Source organism: Lissotriton vulgaris, chromosome 10, assembly GCF_964263255.1.
Source record: "Lissotriton vulgaris chromosome 10, aLisVul1.2, whole genome shotgun sequence".
NCBI classification, from domain to species: Eukaryota; Metazoa; Chordata; class Amphibia; order Caudata; family Salamandridae; genus Lissotriton; species Lissotriton vulgaris.
Window position 1 is genome coordinate 857,304,783 of NC_141698.1, and position 12,805 is coordinate 857,317,587.

At 44.0% G+C, this 12,805-nt stretch overlaps 1 protein-coding gene across 2 annotated transcripts in view; it reads right to left on the reverse strand.

Moving 5' to 3' along the window:
- Window positions 1-841: 841 nt before the first annotated feature.
- Window positions 842-12,805, reverse strand: part of LOC147688905 (peroxisomal carnitine O-octanoyltransferase-like) — a 553,955-nt gene continuing 541,991 nt past the window's right edge. For both annotated transcript variants that reach the window (XM_086941801.1, XM_086941802.1), the window contains one exon: window positions 842-1,154. In XM_086941801.1, the coding sequence (XP_086797927.1) occupies window positions 1,034-1,154 (121 nt within the window). In that variant the 3' untranslated portion in view covers window positions 842-1,033. The remainder of the gene's footprint in view (window positions 1,155-12,805) is intronic.

Genomic DNA, 12,805 nt, shown 5'->3' on the forward strand with positions numbered 1-12,805 from the left:
AATAAATAAATACTTGCGACGGCAATAAAGCAGCATTGAAAGCGATCACTTTCGCGATCGCTATTGTTAAACAAAATGCACGGTGAAGGAGCACACAGCAGAGAATGGGGCATACGCGCCCGGCATCTGGCTTCAATTACCACGGGCCCACAAGCTTTGCCAGGGAGCCAGCATGCGCGCACACACAGCTGAAAAGAAATTCACTGGAGAGTGCTGAATGCGCGCCCCGCATCTGGCTTCATTTACGGCGGCCCCTGACAGCTGGTAATTGATGAATTATAGCCTTCTGCTGCGTGTCTCCGCACAGAATATGCAGGAAGTGGAGAAACTCTACAGACTATGGCCTATTGCGTGCTGGCTAGTAAAAACACAGCCATGCGAGGGCCAATTGCCATGCAGCTGCCATATATAACAAACAAAATTCACGCGCTTCTCTGGAATTCATAGGTTAGTTTGTCGAAGTCCTCTCTAAAGGACTCTGAAGCCGCACCCACTTTGTGGGATGTAGGCCGAGCCCTAAAAAGGAGCACTGCACCTCTAAAAACTGTATCCATGTGCCACATATTCAACATATCGGTTATTAATTACACTTGAACTGAATTTTTTTCCCATTTCCTCCGATTAAACCAGCAATGGAAACTAAATTTCCCACTGAAAAATGTCCCACTGTAAAAATAAACCCAGTAAGACGTGTGACAAGAGTAAAATCTAAATACAAAAAAAATAAAAACCATTGCTGTAGCATTTTTCCATGTATCAGGGTTTCTTTAAAATAAAAAAACGTTTTTTTTAATTTGGTAACATTTTGTGCCACTGTGTGAAGAATTAATAACAGTTTTTGTATTTTCCTCCATTGTGTTTTTATTAAATGCTAATATGTTTTGTGCGTTCTTCCCGTAGTTACAGTTTAGTGGAATCAAGTAATTCTATTTTATGTAGTGATGGTCACCCTTCTTCGCAACCAGCATTCATTGTCGTCAGTGTTAGATGAGATTAAGCAGCACAGTGTACACTTGCATCTTCCGAACCTTCTTTACTGCGGGGGTGTGGGTACCAGCTCGGCCATCTCGTGAAAGGTTTGGAACAGGGTCTTAACCAGCTTTTCTGGGTCTGTAGTGGCACAGGATTTCCAGGCTGTGCAAGACACAACAAACCTGACAGAGCACAAAAAGTATTAACTTTAGCCACAGCATACAAACAAAATTTATACAGCAGACTTCAGTTACTGTTTACCAAAAGAGAGCCAGATCGAACAGGCCCCTTTTCCCAAGTTTAACCATTAAGCAATAAACTTTCTGTACAATAATGAAAGATCTTCATGAAATTGGTTCATATGTTTTTTCAGTGGGAATACAGTTAGTAGTAAGGGCATTGGACTTAAAGTGTAAGGCAAAACATGGTGAGAAATGGGGGGGTTAGTAGGCAATTCAGGTAAGTTGGCTCCACTGGTGAAGTGTCCCCTTCAGTAACAAGGACTAGCGGGCAGATTCCGGTGCTGGGGCAGCATTCCCTGCTGGAACACCGGGGCCTGCGTTTTACCGCGACTACACTGGCCCACCAGACTGGCAGCTCAGTGAGAACACCACCAGTGACCTCTCCAAGACCTCGAGCATAGCAAAAAATGTGCTTGGGGCGCTAATGCAGTGCTTAATGTTTGGTGGTGGAGCTAGGTTGTAGCAACCAGCTTTCATTTTTAGATCTCGCCTAGCGTTGCAGCGCATGCGCTGGTCGCTTTGCGATACATGCAGTATACACTATAGCGTGGAAGCTTCATGGAAGCTCTGCCCACTCTCTGCCCATCTTTTGGATTTACCTAGATCCTAAATGCTGCCTTATGCCTTCTGATTGGTTTTAGGCTTGTTAGTCCCTCCTCCTGACAGCCATATTGTTATTTGTATCCTTCCCTGGCTATGGGCCCCTTTACTACAGCACTATTTTCTTCCCTGTCCCCCCCCCACCCCCTCCTGCAGTCTGTGACTTCTCGCACCCACCTAACCCCCCCACTCCTGTGCCTTCTTGGATGCCTGCCCTCCCATTTCCAATGCAATAGGCCGCGCGTAAATAAGAGTCCTTTTGCATTGCAAATGCTTGTTTGTCATGGGATTGGCTGGGTGATCACATTCTTTTTTTGTCTTGTGTGATGTATGCTATGCTGTCCTGAAGGTCATGAATGCGCTCAATCGCAGTCCACTTGAAAAGGAAAGCTACAGCGAAGGGGGCGGGCAGCGCGTGGGTTTTTAAAGCGCTTGTGTTCCTTAAAAAACAAAACAAAGTGTTGCGGGGAAAGCAAGCTTGCACTGCAAGGCTGCCATGGTCCTCTGAGAAGCCACGGCCAGTTGCCCTCAGATGTCTGTGGGGTTTATTAGGGTCCCTTTCTCAGGTGATTCGGATCTTATACCTTCTAATCAAGTCAAGTCAAGTATAACTTTATTTGGTTAGATTAAAAACCATCAAAGTGCACATCACAAAACATTATAATGCAATCAATTCATTATTACATAAGTTATATTTCAAGTTTCATAGCACTGCACATATTATAAAAACCAACATGTACAGCGCAATCCTATCCAACACCATAAGTCCTAAGTCAATAAATACATATTAATAAAACTACAATTGCCAAAAATATCTACTATTTACATGTTGTACTGTTGAAAGACACTTAGTATTAAATAAATAAATGTATTTAAGACATAGTCCCATTTATGCTATCATCAGCCTATTCCTGCACCTAATAGCGCCTGTTATGTAGCTGGCAACTCCAAAGCACACCATGGGCGATGCCAACATTTGTAAGTATGCTAGCGCTGGTCTGACTTTTCCAAAATGTAGACCTTTTAGGAGGGGGATGATGAATTTCCTGCGTAACGAAACGTAAAACTCACAGAAAAATATCATATGGAGAATGTTTTGGTCTGAGAAGTTGTCACAAGGACAGGGTCTTAGCAAACCTTCTTTAAAGAACCCTCTCGGGAAGGCCAGTAGTCAGGGAATCATATTATGCTTGAATCTATCTAAGACAAACAGATGATAAGGCCTATTTATATATGTTAGATATGGTTGCAGCTGTCTACCTATGCTCAGTGTGACAAAGCTTCTCACTGTGGCTTTCACTAGTTCCCTTTCCTCCCTATACAGCATTTATCTGTTCAGAAACTGCCGCTTCAAGTCTCTAATCGCTGATTTGCACAGAGCTCTTGGACTTAAAAATAGCTCAGGGCATCCGAGAATAGCCATTTGGGACTTGATATAGCGAACCCAAGGTATATCTAGACCCTTGTCTAGCGAGATGCAGTCTTGGATAATCAGCTGGTTTAGGTTGGGCGACGATTGGGCCCCAATTCTCAGCCAGCACATTATAGGGGCAACCGCAATCTGGTCTGAGATGAAGCCAGCTCCAAGGTCCTCATGGATGTTAAAAACAGGGGTAGAGGCCGGGACCGACAGTAATTTATGAAAAAACACAATTTTAACCACCTGGATTAAAAACGTCTCTAGATAGCCCCATAAATCACTCTCATAAGTCACGATTGGAAGACACTTGGCGTTATAGATTTTTAAGAGTGCGGGGAGAGGTTTCGAGCCAATTCTTTATGCGAATTCCACAATGGCCCCCGAGGCTCGGGCTAAGGTGTTCCTTTTATGCATACGCTGGGTAACCCATGAGCGTCGGTCGTCGAAAAGAACCCCCAAATAAGGGAAGGCGAACACCTTTGTTAATTCCATGTTCTTACAATAGAATTTAGCCTTCCTTGCTCTAACGGAGCCGATGGACATAGAGTGGGATTTTTTAAAATTTGTAACCAAATCTAGAGAGTCCATAAAGTCAATAAAACAATTTAAAAGAGTTTGAAGCCCTCTTGAAGTCCTTGCCAGCAAAACCGCATCACCTGCGTAAAGCAGAGCTGGGATCATTTTTTGTGCAAGCCCTTGGGATGTTTTTACAACTGGAAATTAGAACAGGCCCTAAATTAATAATATAGAGAGTGAACAACAGGGGTGCTAAAATGCACCCCTGTCTCACCCCTCTTTTGACGGGCCATGAGTCTGTGAGGCTACCATCTTTGTTATAGCGCACAGAGGCTATAGTGTTCTCATGCATGGCTGCCAAGAAGGAGATCAAGTCTGCATCTAGGCCCATTACATGAAGTATCGCCCATAACTTTGATCGATTAACAAGATCAAAGGCAGAAGATAAATCCATAAATGCCAGATGCAGGTCCCCCTGCTTAGCAACCGTGTACTTTCCAAATATTAAATGAAGATTAAGACATCGACCCACTGTACCTTTGCCCTCCCTAAAACTGTATTGGAGATCTGAGATGATATTCTTTTGATCAAACCAGTCCGTTAGTCAGGCAAGGACAACTTTCCCCATGATTTTGGCCGCAGAGTCCAGGAGAGATATTGGCCTGTAACAGGCCGGGTCATCTCTGGCTCCCTTTTTGAAAATTGGGATAATAACTGCTTTGGCCCAAGACAGTTGAATACCAACCTGGGCAACTGCATTAAAAACCTAAGTTAAGATTTTAGACCATAAGATAGGATCAGCTCTATAAAGGTCAGCTGGAACGCCGTCATGGCCAGGCGCTTTCCCCCTTGATGTAGACCCAATTGCTTCTATTACTTCGTCCTTAGTGAAATGCAAAGGGGACGAGACACACCCACTGTCCACTGTCCAACCTGGGGATCCTTGACTAACATCACTATAAACACCCCCAAAGTGTTGTACCTATTTCTCAGGGGGAATGTGGCAGTCTAAAACAAGATTAGTTGATTCATCAAAGGTAGGACTGTTCACCACGCTCCAGAACCTGGAGCTATTTGATAAAACTTTATCTTGGCTGAGCTCTTCCCAGGCCATCTCTCTTAGGTGTTTCTTCCTACTCCCCACAACAATTTTATATGCCTTCCTTGCATCCTTAATCCTATCTGCATGTCTTTATGGGCTCTTGTACAGGTGTCGTCAAACCATCTTTTATGTTTTAAAGGCCTAGTTTTGCAAGGAACTGTCCTGTTAGCCGCCACTTGTTTAGTAATACGATCAAAGGCATCCAGGACTATTACAGGATTGGCGTCCGGGTCTGCACAGATACCAAACTCCTCTGTGCATACACCAGTTAGGCTTTCAATAAAACTGCCCGGAGTAATTAAATCCTGCTTAGCCGGTGAGCTTGATCTGTTGGCGCAATGTTAGTATTACTTAAGTGTGCCAGAGGACTAGCTTTATCACTGGCACAGATATTAAGATTCAGTGTCAGTGGGTTGTGATCGCTTAGGCAATTATCTGTTACCTCAAATATACCTAAGTGTTCGGCCATAGAACCTGAGACTAAAATGTAGTCACTGGTGCTATGATGGCCATGGCCAATGTAATTAGGTATGGGGGATGACGTAAACCACTGAGTTGGGCAGATCAAATTATGGTCAGATAAGAGCATCTCTAGAAAGATTCCCAAAGGGGAATTTTCGAAGTGCGTTAACCCCTGCGGGGAATATTTCTCGTCTAGTTTTAAAAAAGAATCAGCCGGGCAAACATGAATATTAAAATCACCTAGGACTAGTATGTGGTAGTGTGTATCAACCATGGACTCGTAGTCAGTCAAACAGGTAGAGAGAGGCCTTAGATGCTCTAAGTCATCATCCCTCGTAAAAGACTTATAAAAGTTGATCACTAACAGAGTAGGTAGGTTCTTAGCTGTTAGTTCAAGTACTAAGATATTTGAAGAGTGTGAGTCCATTAACTTGACTTTGTATGTTAATTTAAGATTAACTAAAAGCAAGAGCCCCCCACTGGGTCTCCCCATACTGGACGGTATAGCATGTTTACAAAACATTAAAAAGCCGTCCAGAAAATAGGAATCGTGGGCATCCCAAGTTTCCTGAAGGGCAATAATGTTGGTACCAACGAGAAGATGCTCCCAATTGCTGTCTCTCCTTTTGGTCTTAAGACCAGCTATGTTCCAAGATAGGACTTTTAAAGTGTCATCCTTGGGTAAACCTCCAGTAGAATGAGGGTTGAGGACGTGATATGAGGTGGAGCTAGGTATTACGTCCGGGGGGCACAGATGGTATGCTAAGCACGGCGAAAGGGGTGTGGTCCTCTATCATTGCCCCATGGTTTGGTGTGTTGACCGGAGCTATATTAATATTTAATCAGTCTTGGGTATCAAGCCCGGATAACACCTCTAACCTATTTGTATTCGGAGTAAAACAGGGTGTCTCACTTAAATTTCTCTTGGAGGGTTTATAAAAATAGCCAAGTGGCAATGCCCAGATAGAAGTAGAAGGTAATGGCAATGATCTTCGGCCTTTAAGATCATTTGAGCAACAGATGGGGTCCGAAAATTAACAACCACACAGTCTCCCCCTATGTTCTTGGAGGACTGGCCCACCCACGCTACTGTGCGGACTATAATAATGCTCTTGAACATGACTGCCCTAAGCCCTTTATGCCTAGTAAGCCAATCAGCTGTTTTATTCCTCAGCTGTGCCCAGGATTCAGTTTGGTTGGGTCTAAGCGCAGGAACACAAGCCAGGACCACAACCAAAGGACAAGCCGCCGGTGGTAAATCTAAGATATCCCGGGCAGGCTTGTTGGGCACTTGGGGTAAAGATCTGGGACCATCTCTGTGTGGTGCTTGTACAGCCATGACTTCCCTATGGGGGGGCTCTGGAAAAAGCAGAGTTTGGGGACCTGATTGCACAGTTTTCACAAGCCCACTTATCCCTTGGGAACCTGTTCTTAATTGCAAAGTGTGCCCCACGGTGCCAGGCGGAGATGCTGAGCCTGCATGCAATCGGTGGGTACATGAACTGCACCATTTTTCGCCACTTCGTGTGTCAGGTCCCTGCTTCGTCCTCTAGGACTCGACAGGGCAGATGCTTCTGGACACCCTCCCTACAGCATTGCTATCATGCCTAGTCACCTCTGGATTCACCATCAAATGAGTACCCTGTGTCAAAAGAGATAGTTTTTCCTCAATCGCCCCCAATCTATTCAAGAAAGGCGCTAAAAGCCCCATGATTAAAGTCTCTATATGCTTCCAATAATCTGGGTTGCTTCCTCGTTCCCCTACCATAGAAATATCAGCATTATGGGTAATGGGCATGCCATTTTCAGATCTCAGAGACAACTTTCCACTTGCCCCTGAGGTTTGAGATTTAAATTTGGTTTTGGCATTGGCTCTAGACCTCATGGCTGCCCCACCCCTTGCACGCTTTGCAGAAGGTTCCCCGGTTCCCCCATGATGATTGGTGTCTGTCCCCAATTTAAGAGCACCTCCTGCAACTTCATTATTGCGAATAGATCTTTTAGATCTGGTGACTCGATCACCTCTATCTACCCAAGGCGATTTTGATGGCGGTACTTGCTGGGTGGTTAGAGCAACAGATAAATCTGGCACAAGTACTTGAGGTGAGCCCAACGAGACCATCTGGGTGCTTGCACTGGGAGAACAGACTGTAGCCAGGCCACTCGAGTCACTCAGGTTTACCACCTCAACTATGCCCACCTCAGGATTCGGTTCGGTAGCAACAGTGTTAACCATGCCTGCATCAAGCGGGTCTGTGCTGGAACAAATTATAGTTTAAGGAACTGCTACCGGTGATTTGGCTTTACTGATGGCCCCTAAAGATGATCTTTTTTTCCACATAAACGTCCCCAAAGAGAGTCTTTTCTCAGTTAGAAGTATTTCATGTTGCAAAACAGATTCTGCCCTGGTTAGAAAAGCGTCTAGGGTACCTGCCACATCACCGCAACCCTCTGCCCGGTTAATTTCCGTTTGGTGGCCATTGATGAAATAAACAAAATCCACAGAGAATAATGTCAAATTAATGTCTCTAACCGAGTCGTTAATGGTCCTTAAGGTGCACACAGTCCAGATGGAAGGGGGGTGGCCCAGCCCAGCCTACTCCTGGCTATGACGGACATGGACGGGCCCGCCCTTGGCCCGGGCAGCGCCCGGGTACTCTCGCGTGCGTCCCGCACCACGGGAGCCCCACAGCGCTTAAGAGCGCCTCCAGGCACTTTCCCCGTGACGCGTAGACGTTCACCACCCGGGGGTGCTGGGAAGTGTGGTCCGGGGGCGAGAGCAGCGAGTCTTGTGGCTTTGGCGGTGCTGGGCGATACAATACCCTCTATCCTTGTGGGGAAGGGTGCAGAACCAGGTCAGTGCAGCAGCAAAATAAAGCAAAAAGAAACCCGCGGGAGCTCCACAGCGCTTAAGAGCGCCTCCAGGCACTTCCCCGGTGATATGTAGACGTGCGCCACCTGGGGGATGCTGGGAAGTGTGGTCCAGGGGCGAAGGCAGCGAGTCTTGGGGCTTTGGCGGTGCTGGGCAATACAATCCCCTCTATCCTTGTGGGGAAAGGTGCAAAACCAAGTCAGCTGGTCAGTGCGGCAGCAATATGAAGCATAAAGAAACCTGCGCCGCAAGAGCCCCACAGCACCTAAAAGCGCCTCCAGGCACTTCTCCCGTGACGCGTAGACGTGCGCCACCTGGGGGATGCTGGGAAGTGTGGTCCAGGGGCGAGAGCAGCGAGTCTTGCAGCTTTGGCGGTGCAGGGCGATACAATCCCCTCTATCGTTGTGGGGAAGGGTGCAGAACCAGGTCAGCAGGTCAGTGCGGCAGGAAAATGAAGCAAAAAGAAACTCCTTCTAATCAGGTGAAGCGGGACCCCCGTGCATCGGTATGGACTTCTTCGAGTGGTCTCACTCAATCTGACTGTGCGATACTTTAATCGAGAACTGACTGAAGCTTGAAGGCTGTCTATGTAACTAACTCCTTCAGAGATTTTTACTCGGCAAATCTGAGGGTCGGGACAGGGCGGGCAGCGCGTGCGTTTTTAAAGCCGCTAGTGTTCCGGAAGGACTGTCCATTTGGCAGATTTTCTTTGAGGGAATGCAGGTGGCTACTAGTACAATGAAGCAAGGAGTCACGGTCGGTGGGTTTAGTGAACACGAATACTTCCAAATGCTCTTCCTGGTTCAGTATAACCAGATCTAGGAAGTAGATTTTTTGTAAGTCAGATGTTATGGTAAAATTTAAGTCTGGAGTCCTGGGGCCTTATTTATGAAGGACTTGCGCCACCGGTGCGTCACTTTTATCATGGGAAAAAGTGACGCACCAGTGGCGCAAGGCCTTCATAAATAAGGCCCCTGGAGTGGAGCCAACTGTGAAACTCGTTTAATCTTTCATGACTACCTACCACATCATAAAGATGGCATCTAATTACCTTAATCATTACTGTAAATGTGTGTTGTAAGGGTCGGTGTTACTGTAATTCCACTAGTTTTCAAAATAGTCCATAGCTAGAATAGCTATTTCTGGGGCGAAACAACACTCCATGGCAACGCCTTTTATTTGTGGATATAAATTCCTTTTGAATTCAAAGAAGTTGTTCTTCAAGCACAGTGTTGCTAAGGAAACTATGAAGTCTGTGGGGACTGCATGAGGAGTGGGTCTAGAATCTAGTACTTCCCTCAGTACCAATAGACCCTCATCTTGTGGGAAATTGATGTAGCCGGACTCAATATCAAAAGTCACCGGAAATTGTTTAGTATCGTGAAATGGGAGACCCTCAACTTTACTTATAACATCCATAGAATCTCTAATATGTGCTTTGGTGTGAGATGTCAATGGTTGGAGAAACACCTCTACATATTTGGCCAATAGTTCTGTAAGCGAACCTCAGGCAGAAATAATTAGGTGTACAGGTGTATGGGAGGGGTTCTTGTGAATTTTCAGAAAAAGGTAAATATTTGGGATCTTGCATTCTTTATGATTAAGAAATGCAAATACCTTATTACAAAACCGGCCTTCCTCTAGGGATCTTTATTTTGGCTGTAATCTCATGGGTGGGATTTTCCTGTAACTGACGGTAGTGGCTCATATTATTCAATTGTCGCAGTACTTCTCAAAAGAATAATAATTGTGAAATGGAAAACAATACTGGAATGTTGTGATCTCCATTAGAGACAATGAGGTGCGTCAGTGCCAGTAATGGCTGGTATAGACAATCTGCTCTAACAGTCCAGTGTTTGTCTTTAGGTGTCTCCCTTTTTAATTTAGAACATTATGCACTCAGTGGGTGTTTACTTGCATTATAGCTCTTCTGCCTCGGGCTATACCAGTTGTTAAAGGCTCTTTCCCTTGTTACAGGTCGCAACCTGCGGCTCAGGTCAATAACTTAGTGCAGGGCCTTTAACAACCAGTAGTCCTGGGCAGCGGGCTATCTCTTCATTGTAAGTCAGCTTTATCAGTATCCATGGCTGAGGCCCGCTCATTCTGAGTGGTCAAGTGTATCCACACCCTAATTTAATGCATGCTGTAATATTGTGTATGTTTTATCAGGTGCATTTTCACACCCAGGAAAACTACCTGTGGGTCTGCTGACATTCCCTCCTGCTCAAAGCAGTAAATGCTTGCAGAAAATGCCAAGAAATCGACAATTGGTATGCGGTGAAGGACCTGAAATTCATTGCCTACTGCTTGTAATGCCAAGATTAAGGGCTGCAGAATTCATCTGGAATCTGTAATTATGGCCCTGTATCTCCACCTGAATAAGAGACAACTCCAAATTAGGCACTTTACATTTTACGGAGCTTACCACCATGAGCATTGGTAAGTAGGGGTAAAGAAGTACTTTTGTGAGCAATGAGATTGGTAAACATTTAAATAGGAACATATGCATAAGCAATGGGGAGAAGAATTCAAAATGGAGCCTATTCATGAAGGCATTTAGAAGAACTACCCCTGTAGTACTCTTTTACGTACTCTTGTATGCATGTGTGCATTGGCCCCAAAATGACTCCAACTATAGAAACAGCTGCTCTATCTTAGCCCTTTTACTAATAGGGAGTTGGACAGTTCAGGCCAATTCACAAAGGCATGAAAGAGTACATAAAAGAGTGCTCCTGCTACTTCCTGTCCTCGAAGACTTTTGTGAACTCATCCAATGTGCAAGAGCCTCTGATTATCAGCTAATCAGTAGTTGAGTTTTTTCACAAACCCGTGGCAGAACTATGCATGCTTAGCATGTTTCGTCTCATTTGTGTCATAGGTAATCAGCACTTGTGTAGCATATGATCTGGCATCATTACTGCAGCGCAGGACTACAAATCAAATACAACCAATTTAGAAAATGATCCATCTGACATAATATCGACAGTCAAAATATCGACTGTCAAAAATATCGAGGTAAAAATATAGAATGCCAGAATATCGAATTCCTATCTACAAACAGGTAAGTACAAAAATATGGACTCCAAAATATCGATAGGATAAAATATAGACAGTCAAAATATCGGATTTTTTAAATATCTTAAAAGTAATTTAAAAGTAATATAATAATAAATATAATTAATTTAAACATACTTAAAATACTTAAATAAACTTCCAATTAATAAATAATTAATGTAACTTAAAAAATTTTTTTTAAACATATATATATATATACATACATACATATTATTAACAAAACATATACAATATTTTTTCCGTAGGATAGCGAGAGGGTTAAATTTACTATTCACACTCCAGAGAGTGCAACAGTAGGAAAAGCGTTGGATAGCGTAGGGGTAAAAACTTACTATTCCCAGTCCAGAGAGCGCAACAGTAGGGAAAGCATTGGATAGCGTAGGGGTAAAAATAACTATTCCCACTCCAGTGAGTGCAACAGTAGGGAAAGCGTTGGATAGCGTAGGGGTAAAAATTACTATTCCCACTCCAGTGAGTGCAACAGTAGGGCATGCGTTGGATAGTGAGAGGGTAAAAATTACTATTACCACTCCAGAGAGAGCAACAGTAGGGAAAGCGCTGGATAGCGTAGGGGTAAAAATTACTATTCCCACTCCAGAGAGCGCAACAGTAGGGAAAGCATTGGATAGCATAGGGGTAAAAATAACTATTCCCACTCCAGAGAGTGCAACAGTAGGGAAAGCGTTGGATAGCGTAGGAGTAAAAATTACTATTCCCACTCCAGTGAGTGCAACAGTAGGGAAAGCGTTGGATAGCGTAGGGGTAAAAATTACTATTCCCACTCTAGTGAATGCAACAGTAGGGAAAGCGTTGGATAGCGTAGGGGTAAAAATTACTATTCCTACTTCAGGGAGTGCAACAGTAGGGAAAGCGTTGGATAGCGTAGGGGTAAAAATTACTATTCCAACTCCAGGGAGTGCATCAGTAGGGAAAGCGTTGGATAGCGTAGGGGTTAAAATTACTATTCCCACTCCAGTTACTACAACAGTAGAGAAAGTGTTGGCTAGCGTAGGCGTAAAAATTACTATTCCCACTCCAGTGAGTGCAACAGTAGGGAAAGCATTGGATAGCATAGAGATAAAAATTTCTATTCCCACTCCAGTGAGTGCAACAGTAGGGAAAGTGTTGGATAGCGTAGGGGTAAAAATTACTATTCCTACTCCAGAGAGTGCAACAGTAGGGAAAGCGTTGGGTAGCGTAGGGGTAAAAATTACTATTCCAACTCCAGCGAGTGCAACAGTAGGGAAAGCGTTGGATAGCGTAGGGGTAAAAATTAATATTCCCACTCCAGTGAGTGCAACAGTAGGGAAAGCGTTGGATAGCGTAGGGATAAAAATTACTATTCCCTCTCCAGTACAATATAAAAATAAATAAAAATTAGACACAAAAAATATTTTAAAAATGTAATTACTTACAATTAAATTACTTCCCAAGCTATTCCCTTATAAACACACAACCCACTACAGAAAATAATGTAATAAAAGTAACATATTTATCAATTAATCAATTACAATAAATTACCAATTATATTTTAATTAATTACC